Source organism: Pinus tabuliformis, chromosome 2_1 (assembly GCF_031772625.1).
Source record: "Pinus tabuliformis cultivar Carrire ecotype Pingquan chromosome 2_1, CPIR1, whole genome shotgun sequence".
NCBI lineage: Eukaryota > Viridiplantae > Streptophyta > Pinopsida > Pinales > Pinaceae > Pinus > Pinus tabuliformis.
In genome coordinates, this window is record NC_142299.1 from 412762147 (window position 1) to 412784275 (window position 22129).

The 22129-nt window shown below is 42.1% G+C and overlaps 1 protein-coding gene across 3 annotated transcripts in view; it reads left to right on the forward strand.

Annotated features, from left to right (window-relative positions):
• LOC149200670 (glutamyl-tRNA(Gln) amidotransferase subunit C, chloroplastic/mitochondrial-like) overlaps positions 1–22129 on the forward strand; it is a 236841-nt gene that overhangs the window by 100841 nt on the left and 113871 nt on the right. For 2 of the 3 annotated variants that reach the window (XM_089402775.1, XM_089402774.1), the window contains 2 exons: positions 3117–3281; positions 3761–3801. In XM_089402775.1, coding sequence (XP_089258901.1) covers positions 3117–3281; positions 3761–3801 — 206 coding nt within the window. The remainder of the gene's footprint in view (positions 1–3116; positions 3282–3760; positions 3802–22129) is intronic. The other variant, XM_089402776.1, reaches the window with a different exon arrangement.

Below are 22129 nucleotides of genomic sequence, written 5' to 3' on the forward strand. Positions count from 1 at the left end.
AACTTGCACTGCCAGAAACTACCTCTGAATTAGACGTTTTGCCTATTTCTGCTACTTGAAGTGATTCTCCCGCCCTCTAGAAAATTATCCCGACCTCCAACACTTGAATCGACCCCCTCCTCAATCAAATTGAATTGCCTTTGAAGTTGTTTGCGCAGTCCCTGCGCAGCCTCTAGTGGAATAACTCAGCCTCTTGCTGTTGCGTCTCCGAAGTTGAAACTCCTCCGAAATTCACTTCTGCTGCTCCCTCTCACTCCTCCGTCCCTTCTGGCTAGAACTCTTCTTCCCTGCTCGACCTCTGTGGCTGGATAGCTCGATTTTCCAGGGAACTTGGCCTCACAAGTGTGTCATCTCCATCCCCTTCGAGTTTCTCTTATAATCTCTTTGTTGGTGAACCAACGACCATGATTAGATCCCCATCAATGATTAAGATCATCTCAAACTCAATTTGTGTGAGTTTCTAGAGAATTCTTACATTTCTCAATTAATTGTTGTTAATTAATCACTTTTCCTAAGTTAGACTTGGGAAATATTTAATTATTGATCAATTAACTTAATTGAGCCGTCTCTAGGTGTTTTCTCCCAAAACTTTTCTGGGTTCTGGGGATGTTTTGTTTCTTATCCTCTCCGACCAAAGTTGAGACTAGAACACCTGTCCAATGCTAAAAAAACTAACACCAAGTGGGTAGAAGAGTTGTTTAAGGGAGATAAGGAGAAACTTGGATCTTCCAGTATCACCTTCAGCCAGAGGAAGTAACCACAAAGATACACGGGTTACATGGCACTTATGTTTAAAGTGGTAGACTCGCAGAGCATGGTGGAAAGAGCGGGTCTTCAGATCAAATTCCACAGAAGAAAGTAGGGAAGCCTTCTAGTTCAGAGGGAGCAGCTGCAACAGCAGAGAACGTGGTAGTGTTGGAGACAGATCTAAGTGGATGAGGTTCCTCCATAAGTACCTTCCTTGCTAAGAGGGAGTGTTGAAAAATGTAGCAAGAGAAGGTCTTCTAGCTTGTTCCTTAGCCAGATTAACCAAGCTTGTCTTTCCTTTGACCATGGACGAGTTTGTGGAGATGGAGATTTCATGTGAGGTGTTGAAGGGTCAGTTATGTGGACCTTCAAGTGGCAGTTCGAGTTTGGAATAGGGCAAGCTGGGAGATGTAGTTTCGATTGAGGCAAAGACAAGCAATAACTCCAAGTTATGATTGGAGAGAGATCAATTCGAACTCAGTTAACTTGTCAATCACTACTGCTGTTCTAAATATGCTAATTGCCTAATTTTACCATGGATTGAACTGATAAAAGGAGGACGGAGGCACAACCTGTATTGTTACTGTCTTGCACGAGTTTGTGTGAGAGAGTTCCTTGTTGTGGCAGTGTATTTTGGAGGAGCCAGTACACAGTTTGTAGAGAGCTTCCTTGTTGCAGATTTGTGCTAGGAAATAGGAGTCGAGCCCCAAGTAATAGGGAGCCCCTGTGCTAGGAAATAGGCAGCTTGTGTGCAAGGAACTTGGGCCTATCTCAGCGCAAGGAAGTAGGTGAGTAGAGGTTGAGTGTTTGCAGGGTATTTCCAACTAGTATAGTGAGGACAAGTGTGTTCTCTGGGTCACTGTTTGCCTTGTAGGAAATCAGATTGCTCAGTCTCTATAAATTAAAAATACTACAACAAAGAAGGGGTTTTCCTAGTTGGGTTTCCCAAGCAAAATTATTGTGTCTTTTGTGTGACTGTGTTTTTATCTCTACGTTTTATTCCGCTGCTTATCTATTGTTAAGAAAATTCTGTGCCTTGGTGAAAGAATGTTTAGTTTCAGATTGTTCATCTAAGCTGTTGCGGGATTTTTGTGGAAAATTAACAGATGAATGCTTGGGATGGAGCATCAGAGCTCTACTAACTTTTTATTTGGATTGCTAGTTCCTTTGCATAGAGGAACTGATTTGCTTACAACATCATCAAATTCCTTAATGACAGCAAGGAAGCTAACATAGTGCATAATTCCTTCTTTGGTATTGTGTGACACTTGAGTATGTGAAGTGAGCAACAACACAATGTGATATCAATCCGGAGGAGGCTAACAGATAGATGATGAGAGTGTAGACACTAGAGTTGCAACAGGGGTCACCATTGAGCATCTTTGGAGAGTCAAAGATGCGTGAGAATGACATTGATGGTCACATTCGTAACAATGATGTCAAAACATTATTGTATTGTATGGAAGCAAAACATGGAGCAAAGGTTGTTTTAGCCCAGAAAGTGACTTGCTTCTTGTATGCCTTTTGTTTTAATTATTGTATCTTTTATGTTGTATTTAAGATCATATAATTTTAAAATTCATGATATAAATCTCCATGTTGTATCTACTATATAAAGCTACAAATTTAAAATAGTGTCTCAATTTTTTCGATTATGTTAGATGGTGATGCGTGGATGTATCATCTAGACTACCGTGTTTGGATTTCAAATAGTGTACACTGTAATTGGATATTGCATTTTGTTGATTGATGGTCTCGTGATTTATGAATAATATATATATATATTTTTTTAATAATTTCTATATTTGTGGAGGTCATCTACGTCTTGTCCATTTCTGCCCATTCTACCGTCCCTTGGAATTCTGGGGTCTCTCTATCCATCCCTGAAACTTATGCCCTCATCACCCAATTTTCCCTTTCCCTAATCCTTGGCAAAACATAGGTATACATGCCAATCATTGATCACTATGACTATTTACTTTGCCTTTGTGCTTGTGTTTCAGAGGTAGAGAGCTAGGATACTTGTATCAGTGATAACCATCCCTTACTTTCACTCTCAATCAGAGGCGATCTCAAGACATAGTGGGTGTGCATCAAACAACTCATATACAATAATTTGAGAGTTTTTTCACATATATTGTAGGATATAGGAGAGTATGTGTGCATGAACTCTCTTTCTTCACTTTACTTCAGTTGGTGATAGGTGTGATTCGTAAATATTTTAAGGATGTCAATGATTTACCATATAGTACCATTGTTGCTTGGTGGGGTTATTTGAAAATGAAATTAGAAGCACTCTCTTTAGAATTGACCCAGAAGCATCCCTTGTATTATTAATGTTGAGTTTCTCGATGCATGCTGAAGACTAGGCTAGAGAACTGTACCATGTGGAACTCCTCAAGTGTCAATGCTTCTCAAAGATGACGTCTGCACTCCTGGAGGCTGTGCCAGAGTTGAAAAATATTCAAGATGCAACAACAAAGAATGTTGTTGCAAAGGACACTAGACCTTCGACAGCTAAAGGGCTTCTAAAGGTTGAACTATCTAGTATTATAGGAATTAGTGGAAATTGCACCAAGCTATGTTAGTAAGACTATATGCCTACAAATGCATTCTATCTATGGAAGTAAAACTATTGTGCCTTTAAACTTGTCAATAAGGACTTGAGAAATCTCTTTGATTTCCCCCAAATTTCCTCTCTTTTTCATTCTTAAAGATATAGATGGGAGTAAAATTCCCCAATTTAATAGTTGAATAATGTTTGAGTACAATCAATTTAAGGATTGTCGTTATTTTCTTTCAGACCTAAAGATTGTTATAAAACAATATTTAAAGTTGATACAGTCATCTAATTATTTATTATTTGCATGGAAGATAATTAATAATTATCATGTTCTAGTCCAAGTCATCTTCTTTTTGGGAAGCTAGTTCGTGGTTTATGGAGCACTATTAATTTGTATGACCATATGTGCCTAACATCTATTTGACCAATATTTCTGGTGCATGTTTTCAGGTTGAAGACTACGGTCCCAAGATTGGGCAGGTCATAGATTGGTATTATGGAAACCAATTATTTCTTCTCTTTATCTCTTCTCCTGAACACTTCTTGTTGCTACTCTGAAATTTTATCGAGTCAATTTTATTTTATGGCAAAGTAAAGAAAACTTCATCATTGACAAACATATATAACAGACTTCGGTGATTGTTTTGCAAACAATTAAATAAAATTTTGGTCAGAGTGACATGATCCAATCTGCAAGAGATGACCGGCCTGCTAACAGGCACCTATGACGATCCACTCCTTGCATGGAAGGTCAATTTTTCTGTAGGTGGTTTGTATATCATTCCGGATACTCATGAAATGCACTTCAATACCTTGGGGAAAACATTGGTCATATTCACAATTTGCATGTTTTTCTTTATTTTCACCCCGTCATCTTATGGTTGACAGCTAAGTAACTGAACATGTCCAAATAGGGGCCATGTCCCATATTTAGCATGTCGGACACTAATAGTGAGAACATGTGTTGGACACTTGCCCTCAACATGTCTCGAAAATTGGATACATGTGCCCCATATGAGTGGCATTCATTCATGTTTTTACGTTGTTTTTTTGTCATTTCACTCAGCAAGTTGGAGTTGTGAGGCAAATTAGAGTGCAGCTGAGGGTTATTGTGAAGTGTTAGAAGGGATTTGTCCACCACTCAAGTTTTTTTTCCTACAATAGTCCAGTGTCTTCCTCATTTCACAGAGATTATGGCTCATTCATCAAAGACAACTTGTAAGGGTCAAAGGAAAGGGAGGATTTTTGATCGTTTTGGAGAAAGGCAGATCAAGCTTCTTCAGAAAAGGTCAAGAGATATAGTTTTAGATGATGGTTCATGGGAGAGGGTAGATCTTACCATTAAGATCATGGACCCTATCATCTACGGTTCTATTCTCTAGTGTCTGCCCTATTTCGTATTTGCCATCGGCATTCCTACCTATAGTAGTAGTGACTCAAAATCTACTATCTATGTAATGCATTTTGATTTTGAAGACTTCATGAGAAAACTGCTGTTTATGGTTCTAATTTCTTGTGTGTTTGTCATTTTATCATCATTGATGTAGTACTAGTTGTATGATTGAATTTGTATCATCATGATGTAAAATTGGAAATGTTTTAGTTTTTGAATTCTAAAAAGTTTTGAATCTTTGTCTATATTCCATTTTTGTATGTGTTGTTGGATTTTTGTAGCTACGGTTGGTCTCCATAAATTGTCTTAGCCCCTCCAAAATTAAAAGGAAATGACAAATATGATTTGTGTCTCAAGTCGACTCCAAAAGAAATAAACTTTGAATTTCAGATTGTGAATTTTGCCTCCAAAAATGTAAGGTTGGCTCCTCCAAGAAGTTCATATCGGCCTGCCCTATAGACACATCCATTCAATATACATATGACATTTCATTCTCCATCTCAAGCAAGAGAAATTTCGGATCACTTATTTATTCTCATGTTCAAACGAAAGAGTAAAGAGATGGGCAGACCAAGTTCTAGGCAGACTGAAATATTTGGGCAGATCTAATTCTCTGAGGCAGAAGGACTAATCCCTGAAGAAGACTGAACTTTTTTGAGGCCATCACAGCAGGCCGCGTTTATTTTCATTTGAGCAGGTTTGACCTGGATTTGTTTATGGTCAGATTGACCTTGTTTTTGTCTGATAGATCAGATTATATCTTGTTGAACTGGAATAATTTCTCTAAGCTTGGGTAGCTGGGTTTTTCCCAGGATAGTTTTTGTGTCTCTTGTGTTTGGCTATCTCTTCTTGATCCTGTTACCGCTCAATCTAGCAGGGGTCCTAGGAGGGGTTCCTATTGAGAAACCACTAGGTCAAGTGGCAACAATGGAGCAATAGCCTACTGTCACCTCAACTAAAGTTCCTTGCGCTTTACAGCCTTTCACCAATGGGAGGAGTCCTGATATGAGGGAAATCACTAAGAATGATAGGTCAATGATATGAAGGTAGTGATTTCAAGAGCCTATTCAAAAAGAGAGACTCAGATGATAACGATTGCTTGCTTTAGAAGCAAGATATGTGGCTCTCCTAGAAGGAATAAAGGGAAAACCTAGACCTAGGGTTGAGGAGTATTTCTTGATATAAAGTTCCTAGACCTAAGAATCCTAGGATAATAGGGTTTTCTAAGTAATCCTTGTGAAATTGGAATGACAAGGTTACGGGACCACAAAGAAACCCTAGGGAGGCCCAAACGAGGTCAAGGGCTTAGGGTGAAACTTCAAACAAAGGGTCTTGACCAAGTGAGAGAGAAGAAAAGGATCAAAGAGATTGGATTTGACTTTTTAATGCAATGATCCTTAATGAAGCCACTAACCAAAGGAAAACTAGGGAGAATGGTTCTCGAGCTAGGGCTTGGAAAAACATGAGATTCCATCAGTGGAATAACTTCAAAATTGGAGGACCTCCCAAGGACACACCAACGCAGTTCTAGACCGAATTTCACCATTTTGGGATGGCAACAAATGATTTTGTGTGATGCCCAAGGAGACACTAGGGTTAGGGCTTAGAAAAGGAGAAAGGGAGGTGAAAAGATTTTCGTTTTGGTGATCAACTAGGACTAGACCAGTGCCTAGCCTATTGGGAGAATGGAGTCAATGAGATTTTGATGTTTATTGTTTCTTTTACCCAATCAAGGAGTTCCCCAACAACTTCGCATGACTCTAAAATTGAAAGGAACAACTAGGTTACCAAGTAAATTTACACTTCTTGAAGATGTATTTGATGATTTATCAAGGTAATTTGAAGATCATATACCCCTAGGACAATCATTTAGTACACCAAACATGAAACATATGAAAAACCCTCAAGATTCAATAAATTCACATTTCCTTTAGGGCAACAATTCATCTTCATGAGCGAAAATTTTCATACTTTATACATGTGATATAAATAAAGAGATAGATCATGAGAAGGTACTTACAAGTATATCGAAATCATCTAATCATCAAAAGAGACAAAAATCGAAACTCCAAGATCAAGACAAGATTTTCCAAACATCAAAAAGCATCAAAGATATCCAATTCCTCCTCAAATAGCTATAGCGAAATTCTCAAGAAGAGATAAAGATCCAAATCCAAGTGATGATCAAATGAAATGATCATCACATCAATATATATCATCTGCTAAGGGGTTCGATTTGCCTAATTAGGCCTAATGATGCCCCAACTAATCAAATAATGTGCAAAAATAACATTACTTGGTGACAAACCCACCAAGATGTTCGACAAACGGAAAGGTAGAAAGATTTTCTTCTGTTGATAATTACTTGTGATATTCTTATGTTCTTATTAACTTTATTATGTTCTTTTTTCATCTTTGTTTCATCAAGCAATTATCAAAAGCAAAACATGAAGATCAGGGACAACAGATGTAGGCAGACAACCAGGGCTAAAACCCCTATATAGGGGAAAACCCAGTCAAGAACTCTTCATTTAGTAATCAAACTGAGATTGACCAAGACCCTAGACCAATAGACCTTCCTCCTCCACATAGTCAACCTTCCAAGATGATGTAGTAGTCTTCTTATCTACCATCTTCTACCCAACAACAATCTAACAATTCGACTTCCAATTGCAGAATCTCAACCCCCAGTAGCATAATTTCGGCCTCCCAAGCACTGCAGAATTTTGCCCCCCTTCCAACAGCTGCACAACTTCACACGTGTGGGAAAGAAAGAGAAAATTTCGACTTCTTAAGCTTTTGAGAAACCTCCTTTGCTATCTTTTTTCCTCTTTTTCCTTGAAATTCACACTTTTTCTGGCCCCAAAAGTTGCAAATCGAACTTGTGAGTGAGTGACAAATGAGGTCGAGTTGCTGCCTTTATATAGTGATTATGCTGCCCAGATTTAGGCTGACTTGTCCAGTTTCAAGCCGACTTGGTGGAGGAGGCCTAGAAGACTTATTTTAATAGAAAACAAATTTCTTTCTTGACAAATAATTCCCAGAAGGGTTCTTTATACTATGACATGGATAAGGACACTTGACACAAACCTTAGAAGCCTGCGATGGAGGCTTTGACCTAAAAATAATTGACCCAAGCATGAAACCCATGCTTTAATAAGTCAATTTTAATAATAATAAAATTTCATTTTCTTTCTGTTAAGTTATGGTATGTTCTATGCTTATAACAGTTTACTTCTTTTTCTTATTATATTCCACCGATTAGCAATCACATGTACATAAAGTAAAGTGCAGATAGAACATTAAACGATCGACAGAAAACAAGCCAAGACAAGAGACACAAGATGTGGCGGCTAGCCAGGGACAAACCCCACAATGTGTGGGGAAACCCTTTGATCAAATCTTCTTTTATCTTCAATAATTCAGCAGAGAGAAATAGTACAATAAATCTGATTCATATCATCAGTAGCAAACCCTAGATCAGTAGCATCAGCATTAGCGGCTTCATTATCAAACTAAGGCAGACCATATCTCACAAACCGACAGTCGGATTGACTTCATTCCACCACCAAAAGTTTCGGCTTCCAGAGGAGGTTCAGATGAACCTACAGCGCAGTTCAAATGAGGAGATCTTCTAGGCCACGCAAGTCAATCTTTGCTTCTGCAGTTGCAGCTTCAGTTTCAGTAGTTTCCGGCTTCAAACTAGGGTAGTCGATATCTTGCAAACCATTCGTCGGATTGACTTCATTCCACCACCAAAAGTTGCGGCTTTCAGAGGAGGTTCAGATGAACCTACAGCGCAGTTCCAAAGAGGAGATCTTCTAGGCCATGCAAGTCAATCTTTACTTCTGCAGTTGCAGCTTCAAATTCAACAGCTTCCGGCTTCACATGTGTGAGAGAGAGACCCATTTCAGCGCAGTAGAGAAGAGACTCATATCTGCGTAGTAGAGAGAGAGATGTGATGAGATGAGTGAGTCTAAATGAGGAAAAGTCCTCTTCTATTTATACACAACGTTGGTGGGTGAATAGATGCGACTGTTGGGCTTCTGAGCCTACATGAGTTGTAGGTCGGCTTGATAATAATTCCATAATCAAAATAAATTCATATCTCCATGAATACTTATCGGAATCGGATGATCTTTATATCAATCCTACACCTCTCGACGAGAGGAATCTAATAAAAATATTATTAGCCATGAATAAGATGACCCACATGAAGTTTTGCCCTGGTTGCCAATTTTAACACTCCCTCTCAACCATGGAGAACTTCATCTGTAATCTGTCTATCGGTCGTTACTATTCATCCATCAAATGCACTGCCCTGTACAGCCTGACCCTTGCCCTGCTCTGCTCTATTCTGCCTGTTCTGCTTTGTCTTGTTCTGCCCTGCACTGATCTGTACTGTTTTGCTCTGTTCTGCTCTGCTCTTGCATTGTTCTGTTCTGCTCTGCTTTTGTCCGAATTATGAAGAATAAGAAATGATCGAGGATGTATCATACTGACTCAAAGTCAGTCTCAGAGTATGTACCACTGGTCCCAGACCAGTCTCAACCAACCCGAAGTTAGTGTCATAGTGAGTACAACTCCAATGGTCCCAGACCAATATCATCCTCCACTGACTCAAAGTCAGTCTCAGAGTATGTACCACTGATCCCAGACTAGTCTCAACCGACCCGAAGTCAGCGTCATAGTATGGTACAACTCCTACCACTGGTCCCAGACCAGTATCATTGATCCCAGATCAATGTAGGTCATCCTAGCGTAGGGAGTACGGTAGATACAACGATGCGTCCATCGGTACTACTATGGTCCCTAACTTCATTTCTCTTCTCATTGATCAGATGAGAGGTACTTCCCATGAGTCCCAGACTGCATGGGTAGGATGCCTCGACAGGAGAACTAATCAATCCTGTCCTCACAGGAGAACACATCAATCTTGCTACAATCGCCGTGGAGAACACATCAATCCAGGCTGCCATGGAGAACACATCAATCCAGGCCTCACAGGAGAACTAATCATCCCGCTACACAGGAGAGCGAATCATCCTGTTCCACAAGAGAGCGAATCATCTTGTCCCACAAGAGAGCGAATCATCTTGTTCCAGTGTGCACCAACAGGGGAGGGTGAGTCACCCTGTGGTCATATGTTGCTCCAGTAGGAACCGCAAGCCCTCAGAGCTCCCAGAGCTCAATGTATGCAACATGTAGGACCCTTGTACAAGGGTTTCTTGCCGACTCCAAGTCGTTTGGGAAAATCACAGATTAGATCTTTCCTCAGGGCTTTGACAAGGTGTATCAACCTGTACATCATCTTAATGTGATGGAGCTTCCTTGCTCATCGACCTACCATATCCCAGATGATGTCTATTTGCTGGAGCAATTGACGAATACGGGATTCCTCAATAATCGAATCCCACCTCTGGTTGTTACAGAGAATCACAGTGGTATCCAATGTAAATCCAAACAGCTCACTGGAGAGCTTTCGCAACCAGACTGCCTCACACGAGGTTATGCTAGCAACAATATATCCTGCTTCGGCGGTGCTCAAAGCCACCGACTTATGCTTCCTGCTCATCCAGGATATCGAAGCAAATCCCAAGGTGAAACAGTACCCGAAAGTGCTCTTACGGTCCACCACACTGTCTGCCCAATCAACATCAGTATATCCAAGTAGTCTCACATCTCCGGCAGTGTATCTTAATCCATGAGAGATTGTGTCCTGAAGACATCTCAGAAGATTCCTGGCATCAATCCAGTGAGGCTCAACCAAATATGAGCTCACAATGCTAACTGCAAAACATATGTTCGGACGGAGGTTCACTAAGAACATCAATGCGAATGAGTTTTTGAAACTCAGAGGCATTTCCCAAGTCTGGTTCGACATCACTACCATATAACTTCTAAAAGTTAAGATCCTCGAGGTAGTCATAGGCTTGCAGTCCATCATACCGAATCTTTCCAATATATTTACCACATATTTTCCTTGAGATAGGAAAATTTCCCTTGGCTTCTGCCACACTTCAAGTCCTTGGTCCTTCATTTCAAATTCAGAAGCCATCTCCCTCTTACATTTGTGAATGAGAGGGTTTGCACCTGTTAGAAAGAGGTCATCCACATACAACACCAGTATGAGAGGCTTGTCATCTTCAACCTTAAAGTAAAGGTTAGGATCAGCTTCACTCCTAGTGAATCCCAGCTTTATCAAGTAGCTATTGATCCTCTCATACCATGCTCGAGGTGCTTGCTTCAGCCCATAAAGAGCCTTCTTCAACCTGCATACATGAGATTTTCAATCATAAATCTCAAATCCTTCAGGTTGCTCCACATAGACCTCTTCTTTGATAGAACCATGCACGAACGCGGTCTTAACATCCATCTGATGTAGGTTCCATCCTTGTGAAGCCACAAGGGCTATGATCAAGCGGATGGTCGTATATCTGGCAACAGGTGCAAATATCATAGTCTATACCTCCCTTCTGGGATAAACCACGAGCAACAAAATGAACCTTATACTTTTCCATACTTCCATTTGCTGCATGCTTTATCTTGTAAAGCCATTTTGAAGTAACAATTGTCTTGTCCAGGGTCTAGGAACTACTTCCCAGACATCATTCTCCATAATAGACTCATATTCTATGGTCATAGCATCCTTCCATAGTTAATGCTTGATGACATCTGAGAATGATGAAGGTTCATTTTGTATGATCGTGCTCATGATGGTCAGGTATCCCTGATACCTGTTAAGTTTCTTACTTTGATGGAAGGTTCCTCAGGGTGCAGCATGTCCTTCAGCATCATCAAGTATCCCCCTAAGCCATGAAGGCCTCTTCCTAGAAGTTGAAGGCTCATGTGGATGAGGATCAATCAGATCCATGGGTTCTTCTACATCAGGCATTGATTCATCATCCTTTTCTTTCGGTTCCCTGGTTTCGGCTTCTTGAGAGCTACTCAAAGTCAGCAGATTGTCCACCTTGCTGAGAGCCATATCTTTGTCAAAGGTGACATCATGACTAATCACGACTTCCCTTTGACCGGTGGTGAACATTTCTTCAGGAGTTTAGGAACCCAATGCTTGATGAGGGCATCGATTTTGTACATATACGACGGTGATTGTAGTTTAAGTCCATAGAAACTTTGGAAGTCTTTGATCATGTAGCATGGCTCGGACAGCTTCCATCATCGTGTGGTTCTTCCTTCCCACCACACCATTCTGCTCAGGAGTATGTGGTGTAGTAGTCTCCCTCTTAATGCCAACCTCAGGTATGCCTGAGTAAACCAATTGTAATATATCGGAGGTCTTGCTTTGGCTTGAGGGGAATGGTCCCCTTTTGAGCTTTCCTTTGGCACATCCCGGACATACACCTTCTTTCTCTACTTGGAATTCAGGCATCCCTGTTACCATCTGTCTTACATCGGGTAGAGCTTTGTAATGAAGGTGGGCAAACCTCCGATGCCAAAGTTCGGACTAAAGAGTTGTGTCACAAGACATGACACCTAGCGGACTTCCATCGACCTGATATAATGAATCAACACTAAACCCAAGAGTAAAGGCATCTTTAACATTATTTTTCCATATACATACCTTGCCATTGCTGAAGGTTACCTTGTAGCCTCATTGCCAAGATGGACACTAGGTTCCTTTTGAGGTCAGGTGCATTTAATACATCCTAGAATTTCTAGCCTTCTTGAATGCTTGTCCTCTTCCTTGATTCCCAGCTCTCCTCTTACCTTTGCTGTTGAATTTGTCATTCCTTTGATTGCCATCAGAGGGATTTCGAGTTGCACCACTGCATACTGTACCATGCTTCTCTAATCATGATTATCATCATGCTGCCCATGTCCATGATTTTATCCATCATAATGCTGCTCAAACTAGTGTGCATCATCATCATGCTATCCTATATGTCCATGATCTCATGTTGCCCTTTATGTCCATGATCTCATTCATCATGATGCTCATGATCTCATACATAGTGACTTGCTTTATCGCAAATGTAACATCATCATTTTCTTCTAGCCTTTCCTTTTGATTTAGTCCTGGAATTATTTCTTTTCTTTGCATGAGAAGAAAAGGCAGCAGGAGGACCTTTAGGCATGGGCATTTCTTGCACTTCTTCCCTTGTTTCTTCTTCAATGCATCTAGCCATTAATTCCTCGAAACCAGGAATTACATTATAGTTCAAAAGAGTAGTCCTGAACACATACCATTCAAATGGTAATCCTCCGAGAGTTGTGAGTGCCATTTCTCTGTCAGTAATGGTTTCCCCAATAGATAGGAGATCGTTCTTGATCTCGGTGATTCTTAAGAAGTATGCTTGCATACTTTCATCTTTACCCTTCTTGATTTCCCTCAACTTATTTCTAAGAAACAAAACTTGATTTGCATCATTAACTTTAAATAAACTCACCAGTCTGTCGTAGATTTCCTTGGAGGTGTCTAGATCAGAGATGTAGGCCACCAAGCGCTTGTCGATAGTCCCGGATGATCTTCTTTGTTTTGACTTCTCCATTTTTCCATTTGTTCCAGGCAGCAGCAGATGCATTTGATGAAGGCTCAACAATATTGCCTCTTACATGGTCCAGCACTCCTTGATCTTCAAGGGTTAGATCGATAGACATCTTCCATCCGTGATAGTCAGCTTTCTCACGGAGCTTGTCTTCGACAGGAAAAAGTGTTGAGGACCCCATAGTTCTTTTAGGATAGCCTTGCCAATCTTCTCTTCAATGATTGCTCTTGCTCTTGCTTGGGCTTTGTCTTCACCTCAGCTCTGATACCATGTTAAGTTATGGTATGTTCTATGCTTATAACAGTTTACTTCTTTTTCTTATTATATTCCACCGATTAGCAATCACATGTACATAAAGTAAAGTGCAGATAGAACATTAAACGATCGACAGAAAACAAGCCAAGACAAGAGACACAAGATGTGGCGGCTAGCCAGGGACAAACCCCACAATGTGTGGGGAAACCCTTTGATCAAATCTTCTTTTATCTTCAATAATTCAGCAGAGAGAAATAGTACAATAAATCTGATTCATATCAGCAGTAGAAAACCCTAGATCAGTAGCATCAACATTAGCGGCTTCATTATCAAACTAGGGCAGACCATATCTCACAAACCGACAGTCGGATTGACTTCATTCCACCACCAAAAGTTTCGGCTTCCAGAGGAGGTTCAGATGAACCTACAGCGCAGTTCAGATGAGGAGATCTTCTAGGCCACGCAAGTCAATCTTTGCTTCTGCAGTTGCAGCTTCAGTTGCAGCAGTTTCCGGCTTCAAACTAGGGCAGTCGATATCTTGCAAACCATTCGTCGGATTGACTTCATTCCACCACCAAAAGTTGCGGCTTTCAGAGGAGGTTCAGATGAACCTACAGCGTAGTTCCAAAGAGGAGATCTTCTAGGCCACCTCTGCAGTTGCAGCTTCAAATTCAACAGCTTCCGGCTTCACATGTGTGAGAGAGAGAGACCCATTTCAGCGCAGTAGAGAAGAGACTCATATCTGCGCAGTAGAGAGAGAGAGAGATGTGATGAGATGAGTGAGTCCAAATGAGGAAAAGTCCTCTTCTATTTATACACAACGTTGGTGGGTGAATAGATGCGACTGTTGGGCTTCTGAGCCTACATGAGTTGTAGGTCGGCTTGATAATAATTCCATAATCAAAATAAATTCATATCTCCATGAATACTTATCGGAATCGGATGATCTTTATATCAATCCTACACCTCTCGACGAGAGGAATCTAATAAAAATATTATTAGCCATGAATAAGATGACCCACATGAAGTTTTGCCCTGGTTGCCAATTTTAACACTTTCTTTTGACAAATACATTATATTTGTGACTTGAATATGTTTATGAAGACCGAACCTAGTTACATTCTTCAACATAGCTCCATAATACAAAAATAAACCTCTCAAGAGGGAAAAATGATAGATACAATATGTTGAAGCGCCATTGAAGAGGCTTAGTGGAGTCCAATATGTGCCAAAATGAATGGATGGGCTCCAAACATAGTGATAAAGCAGGTGGCCCCTTGATATGTTGAAGTTTCTAAGTTTACTTAGTTTAGAAACCCTTCATGCACTTTTTCTGATTTATTCCTACCTACTTGTTATTTTTCTTTAACAAGTTATTTACAAAGTAAATACTGAAAATAAACACTAGTGCATGCTCAACATGTTACAGATCAGCAACTAAAAGAAACAAGAACAAACACACCACATGACACCATTATTTTTGGACCAATGTCCCTGGAAAAACCCAGTGTGGGAAAATTGGTGCAGCTATCTGAGGGTTTTCTTATTGAGTAATATCAGAGTACAATCTGGGTGCCGAAACTGACCTACCCAACTGAAAATTTCCTTAGCAGCTATACCTCACAGTTTGAGATAAATCTCCTGGTTGAAACTCTAGAAAAATCCTTCCGGCAGCTCCTCACCACAAAACTTCTCTGCAACCCCATCGTTTGCCCAATCTGGATTGCGTCAGCCTTTCTTGCCCTGCGTAAGCCCCAGGAGGCCCTACGTTAGCTTTGAGAGCCTCTGCGTCAGCTACGCTGGCCCCTCTAGTGCTCTGTGCATCACTTGGCTTCCTCTACGTGGCCTCGTGTGAGCCCTTGCTGGCTCTGCGTCACTCTCTTTGGCTGCTGCGCTGCTCTCTCGGCACAATCTTTGCCTTCTTTGTTTCTCTTTACTCAATGCTCCTCAGCTGCTCTCCCGTTCATTGATTCTATCTCTCTTAGCAAACCCCGCTCTAGAGAATAGAATGACTGATCACTCTGGTGTGTTCTCCAAATGACCCTCAAGCCTCCTCTTATACTTTTCCTGTTGACATCTCAACGACCGAGATTAAGTCCCTAATCAACGGCTAAGATTAGATCTGGCTTGATCCATGTCTTTTGGACCATTCTAACACAGATTTATATTAATACACATTAATAATTTATTTTCCCTAAGTTTAGACTTGGGGACTCCATTAAAAATATAATTATTTTAATATTTCTTGATCTGTTTAGAATCTGCCCAAACCCTTTTTCGGTATTGGAGATCTCATGTGCCCCAACCTCTCCACCAAATTTCATGGCTAGAGCACATCCTATGTTACCCCAAATCAACACTCCCTCTTAGCGAGGAATGTGCTCTAGCAATACTCCTCACTGAGTATTACTCTGTTCATCCGACATCGGTACCTGTGCTGATGCTAGGCCTTCCTGCCCAACATCCTCTGCACTGCTGTATCCTGTACTGTTGCCCATGGTTCTGCCATTGCCACTATTGTATCTGTACTACAACTCCCTTTGCATCTGTGCTGCTGTTGGTCCTTTCTCCCAGCATTGCATCCGCACTGAACCTCCTCTCATCATGCTGCATCGTGCTGCCCACTGCTGCACTGCAACTTAGTTACTGAGAAGTAAGTAACTCATCTCCCAACTGACCTCCCTGTTGGGCTAGAGACATCCACTGATGCTGAAGCTCCCTCTGCCGCTGACAAGTGCTCCCTCTCTGACCTCTGCACTGCTGCAACAACTCCCTGCATCTCGCACCGTTGCACAGTTCTCTGTGCCTTCCTGCACTGGTGCAACACTCCTGTGCCTCTTGCACTGCTGCAGCCTGCTAGCTCTGCGCTGTCTCGGGACTCCTGCACTGTAGCTCTCTCTGTCGCTCCATCCGCATCTGTCTCTACCCACCCAGCCAGTCCTGCTACTCCTCGTCGGGGCTCCCGTAGCAAGGTCTAATCCAAGAGGCTGGGTACCTCGAGGATCCTGCCCCTCATCACCTGTAGTCCATCTGACTACAGCTCGATGTCTCCCCACTTCCGCTCAAGTGGTGCGTGTGCACTCATGGCACAATCATCGTCTGTCAAAACTTCCTTCTTTGCTCGTGCTGGCGCTGCCTTAGTCTCAAAAGACTCTCCCTTACTCTTCTTCCTTGGGCACTGGGTCGCATAATGATCCATCTCCCCATAGTGGAAGCACTTGGTCTTGGAGAGATCTTTCTTCTTCCGCTTCTCCTGCTTTCCTGCAGATGCTAGGGCCACATCCTCCTCCTCCTGCTTGACCTTGATCCCTTTGCTGCTGCTACTTGTCTTCGACTGCCATCTGATCTCTTCCTGGCGAAGAGATGCCCACATCTCGTCCCAAGGTGGGAGAGTCCCTCTGCCCAGGATACTCTGGACAAACACTTCCCAATCTTCTGAGACAACATTCAGGGTTGTCCTCACCATAAGCTCCTGATTTGGTGTCGCTCCTGTAGCAGTCAACTGGTGTCGGATCTCATTCAGTCCTCCAAGAAAGGTGTCAATCGATTGACCCTTCTTCATCTGATACGACCTCATCTGGTTCTCGAGCAACATTCTTCTCTGCACAGAAGTATATTGGTACAAGTTCTTGAGGACCTCCCACATCTCAACTGCCATTTCCTTCTCAGCTATATGTGGTACCACATGATCCTTGACCCCGTCAAGGATAATGCAGTTGGCCCTCGCCATCGCCTCTTCGTATTTGTCGTTATCATTGGGGTCGACTAGGATAGTTATAACCTTCAAGGTAAAGTTCTTGACACGATACCTGTCAAGCACTGATAAGATTCTGGCCTTCCAAATTGCGAAGTTCAATGCTCCGTCTAGTCTATCTTGGTCTCTTATCCCGTGTAGTGCCATGATGCTCCTCTACTTCCCTCTTGGAAGTTCTCCGTTCGACTTCTCTGAGTCTCTACTTCTTGTCTGGAAGTTCTCTTCTAGACTCCCTCTGAGTCCTGATTTCCCTCCTAGAAATCCTTCTGCCGCTTGTCGAGATGCCCCCTATTCTGATCGTCTTGTGCAATTGCACTGTTGATCCAGGTTCCTCGGCTAGAAACCCTCGGAAACAACTTCTCTGGCCCTGCTCTGTCAGGCACTGTTTTGAATACAGTACCTCACTAGCTCCACTCTGCAATATTTCTGCAGCCTTCTAGACTCTAGCAACTGCCTCTCTGTGCCTCACGCTGGCTTTGCGTCACCCCAGATGGGTCTGCGTCAGCCCTGGGATGCCCTGCGTTAGCCCTCTAGCCCTCTGCATCAGCAACGCTAGCCTCTCTGAGGCTTTGTACAACTCTCGATTTCTTCTGCGTGGCTTTGGCTGGCTCTGCGCTGCTAGAAACAACTTCTGTCACCTTGGGACAACTGTTTTCTGCTGCTATTGCTCCGCTCGGTTGATGTCTTTTAGTCCTCCCGTGATCTGCAATCACACTCTGATACCATGTTGAAGTTTTTAAGTTTACTTAGAATAGAAAACCCTTCATGCACTTTTTCTGATTTACTCCTACCTACTTGTTATTTTTTTTAACAAGTTATTTGCAAAGTAAATACTGAAAATAAACACCAGTGCATGCTCAACATATACAGATCAACAACTAAAAGAAGCAAGAACAAACACACCACATGACACCATTATTTTTGGATCAAAGTCCCCGGAAAAACCCAATGTGGGAAAACCGGTGTAGCTATCTGAGGGTTTTCTTATTAAGCAATATCAGAGTACAATCTCGGTGCTGAAACTAGCCTACCCAACCGAGAATTTCCTTAGCAGCTATACCTCACAGTTTGAGAGAAATCTCCTGGCTGAAACCCTGGAAAAATCCTTTCGACAGCTCCTCAGCACAAAACTGCTCTGCAACCCTAGTGTCTGCCCAATCTGGACTGCGTCAGCCCCTCTGTCTCACGTTGGCCCTACGTCAGCCTTTCTTGGCCCGCGTCAACCCCAAGAGGCCCTGCGTCAGCTCTGGGAGCCTCTGTGTCAGCTACGCTGGCCCCTCTGGTGCTCTGCGCAACACTTGTCTGCCTTTGCATCGCCTTGCGTGAGCCCTTGCTGGCTCTACGTCACTCTCTTTGGCCGTTGCGCTGCTCTTCTGGCACAATCTTTGCCTTCTCTATTTCTATGTACTTAATGCCCCTCAGCTGCTCTTCCGATCACTAATTCTATCTCTCTTAGCAAACCCTGCTCTAGAGAATAGAATGACTGATCACTCTGGTGTGTTCTCCAAGTGACCCTCAAGCCTCCTCTTATACTTTTCCTGTTGACATTTCAACGGCCGAGATTAAGTCCCTAATCAACGGATAAGATTAGATTTGGCTTGATCCATGTCTTTTGGACCACTCTAACACAGATTCATATTAATACACATTAACATTCTAAACTTAGGGACTCCATTAAAAATATTAATTATTTTAATATTTCTTGATCTGTTTAGAATTTGCCCAAACTCTTTCTGGGTATTGGAGATTTCATGTGCCCCATCCTTTCCTCCAAATTTCGTGGTTAGAGCACATCTGATGCTACCCCAAACCAACATGATATCCAAGCAAATGACCTGTGGTACCTCGAAGTGGCTATGGGGGCACAAAACATCCTCATGGGCCTACAAATGGATCGAGCGAGCCTGTATCCCATCTGTAAGTGCTGGAAGAATGATGCAAGCCCTCCCTTTGTCTCCCATGGTGAGACAAATCCTCCTTTGGGCCCTGGATCAACTACCAAGTGTGTGGTGCAAGAGTGTAGAGGGCTGGGTAAGGTGGTCCAGGTGCATCATCATCGTCAAATAAATGGAACACGAGCAAACAATGAGTGGAATTGAAGGATCCCATGACGCGACAATCTGCTCTTTGTTATGGTGGAGGCCCATGGCTCTCAACGTTCACCCTACAAATGCCAATATGACCCTCTGGAGACACTATATAGGGAGACCCAACCCAAGATGAAGACCCACCTGCAATCTTGTATAAGATCCAACGCGTCCCCTCACCTTCTAGTACAACAAATCATTACTGCGATTGAGTAAAATGAGCTTACAAATCATGAAACCAAGTGGACACTTCATAGTGGCATGCCTTTCCATAATGGGCTTCAGAACGTACAAGTGTCTCCAAGTTCAAGAAGAAGGTTAACCAAGGACCCTATTAGGTGGTTTTAGCCCCTAAGGGGAGTAACATGTCCATGTTACATCCATCAAATGGTAGGTGGCATGTGATATAATGATGGAACGAAGTGGGGTATCAGGGAAAGGCTCCAAGCCACATGCCACAATACAAGGGTAGCTATGATAAGGGAAGCCCACATTTGAGTGTATGAATGTAGGTGGGAGCAATCGTGGTACATAAGTTACCCCAACCTTTGTTTTTCCACATTTCTTCATATGCATTTTTTCTTTTATTGATTTTTCTTTTATAACTGTTCGGGGCTCCAGGGGATGAGATGTTGATTTGGGGTAGCATTGGATGTACTCTAGCCATGAAAATTGGTGGAGAGGCTAAAGCACATGAGATCTCCAAGGCCCAAAAATGGTTTTGGCTGATTCTAACTGGTTTAGGAAATATTAAAATAATTAATATTTTTAATGGAGTTCCTAAGTCTAAATTTAGGAAAAATAAAATATTAATGGGTATTAATATAAATCTGGGTTAGAATGTTCCAAAAGTCATGCATCAAGCCAAATCTAATTTTAGCCGTTGATTAGAGATTTAATCTTGGCCGTTGATGGACCAACGAGAAAAGTATAAGAGGAGGCTTGAGGGTCAGTTGGACAACACACTAAGAGAGATCAAGAATTCGATTTTCTGGGGCAAGGTTTACTGAGGAAATCGAGTGAGTGATCTGAGTTGCAGTTGAGGGGTAGTGAATACATAGTAGAGAGGCAAAGTTGTTACCAGAGAGGCAGCGTAGAGCCTAGTGAGGTTGACGCAGAGGCAGTTGAAGGCTACGCAATGGCAACCGGGAGCTGCGCAGTGCCAGAGAGGCTAGCGTGTGAGACGCAGAGGGTCTAGGGTTTGATGCAGAGGCTCCAGAAGTTGACGTAGAGGCTAGCAGAGGTGATGCAGGGCCTAGAGGTAGCGCTGGAGCATTTCGTGGGACAGATTGGGCGCTGGTGAGCCAGATAGGGTGACGCAAAGCAACAGAAGCTGCAGTTATTGTTGTGGGATCGTTAATCCAGTGATTAATCAGCCGGAATATCCTTCTCCAAGGAGAGGTTCTACTGCCGAGGGCATTCTTTGTTGGGTGAGCCATTTCTGGCACCTTAGTTGTATTATGAAAACTGCATAATAATAAAACCCTTTGAATAGCTGCACCGGTTTTCCCACATTGGGTTTTTCCGGGGACGTTGGTCCAAAAATAACGATGTCACTTGTGTGCTTGTTTACTTTCAGTTGATGATTTGTAGATGTTGATACTGTACTTGTATTTATTTTCAATATTTACATAGTAAATAATTTGTTAAGTAATTGAACAAGTAGGAAGAAATAAATCAGATAGTACAGGAAGAATTTCTAACGGGTTAAAATTATAAATTCCAACATGAGAGCATGATGTGTAAGATATAGCAATCAATACCCCCTTTAAGGAGGGCGGTTCATCGCCCACTAGGGGTTGGGACAATCACAGGTTCCTTGATGAATAAGGGGGGGCAATATAGGGGGGCCTAGGAACTAGGGTGATGGCCATAATGATGGGGTTAAAGCTCATGTTTGGCTTTTTCCCGTGTGATAAATTTGTATGTCCCGACCGTCTTTTGCATTTTATGGTAGATTTTCTATTGAGAGTGGTCAAATTATTCTTTTTCCTTTCTTTTTAGATGCATCAATCTTTGGGGCATCATTCCAAGCCCAACCCAAAGTGTGGACAAGGGGAGGGGGAAGCTAACTCCTTATGGACCCAATGGACAAATGTGGACTCAAATGGGAAACATGGTGAAAAGGGTTTTAATGAGTGGAGGGGAGTGATGTATGTGGTGTTGGGAAGCGGGATCACGCAACCAAAACTAGGGTTTCCCATGTAGTGGCACTCCTAAAGCTAGTAGCCAATAAAAGAAATCTCATGGGACTAGGATAAAAGGTTAACCATCAAGTTGGACAGAGGAGGCACGAGTACAAACCAAACCCACTCTTTGCACTGAATTGCCCCACTAATCCATGCCCAAAAGTGTTCATGATAAGTAAACAAAAATACCCAACTACGTAATGAAAGCCATACCTTTGGGGTTGGAAGGACATCTTCAAACATATGATCATAACAAATGGGCGAGGAATCATAATGGTTGGCTCAGGTGGCGGAGATGGTGGCACATCGAGCTATCTGGGGGCAGCTGGCTGAGGACCATCTAGGGGAAAACTTTCTCCTATGGGTGTCACCCACAGGTGGTGGGTAATAGATCCTATTGTCATTATTGTTTACTGTTAATATTTTCTATGTATAATTGCTTAATGATGAATGTGATACATGCAGAATTAAATAATGGATATATCATTAGAAGTAATTATTTCCAGAAAATCCCTATGGAAAATCAACATCTGTAACAATGTTACATTTATCGTTATTGACAATTTATCACAAGGGGTCCAAAATTTTAATTATTGGCAAATATTGGGGAAATTATTGGAAATTTTCAGGAAAC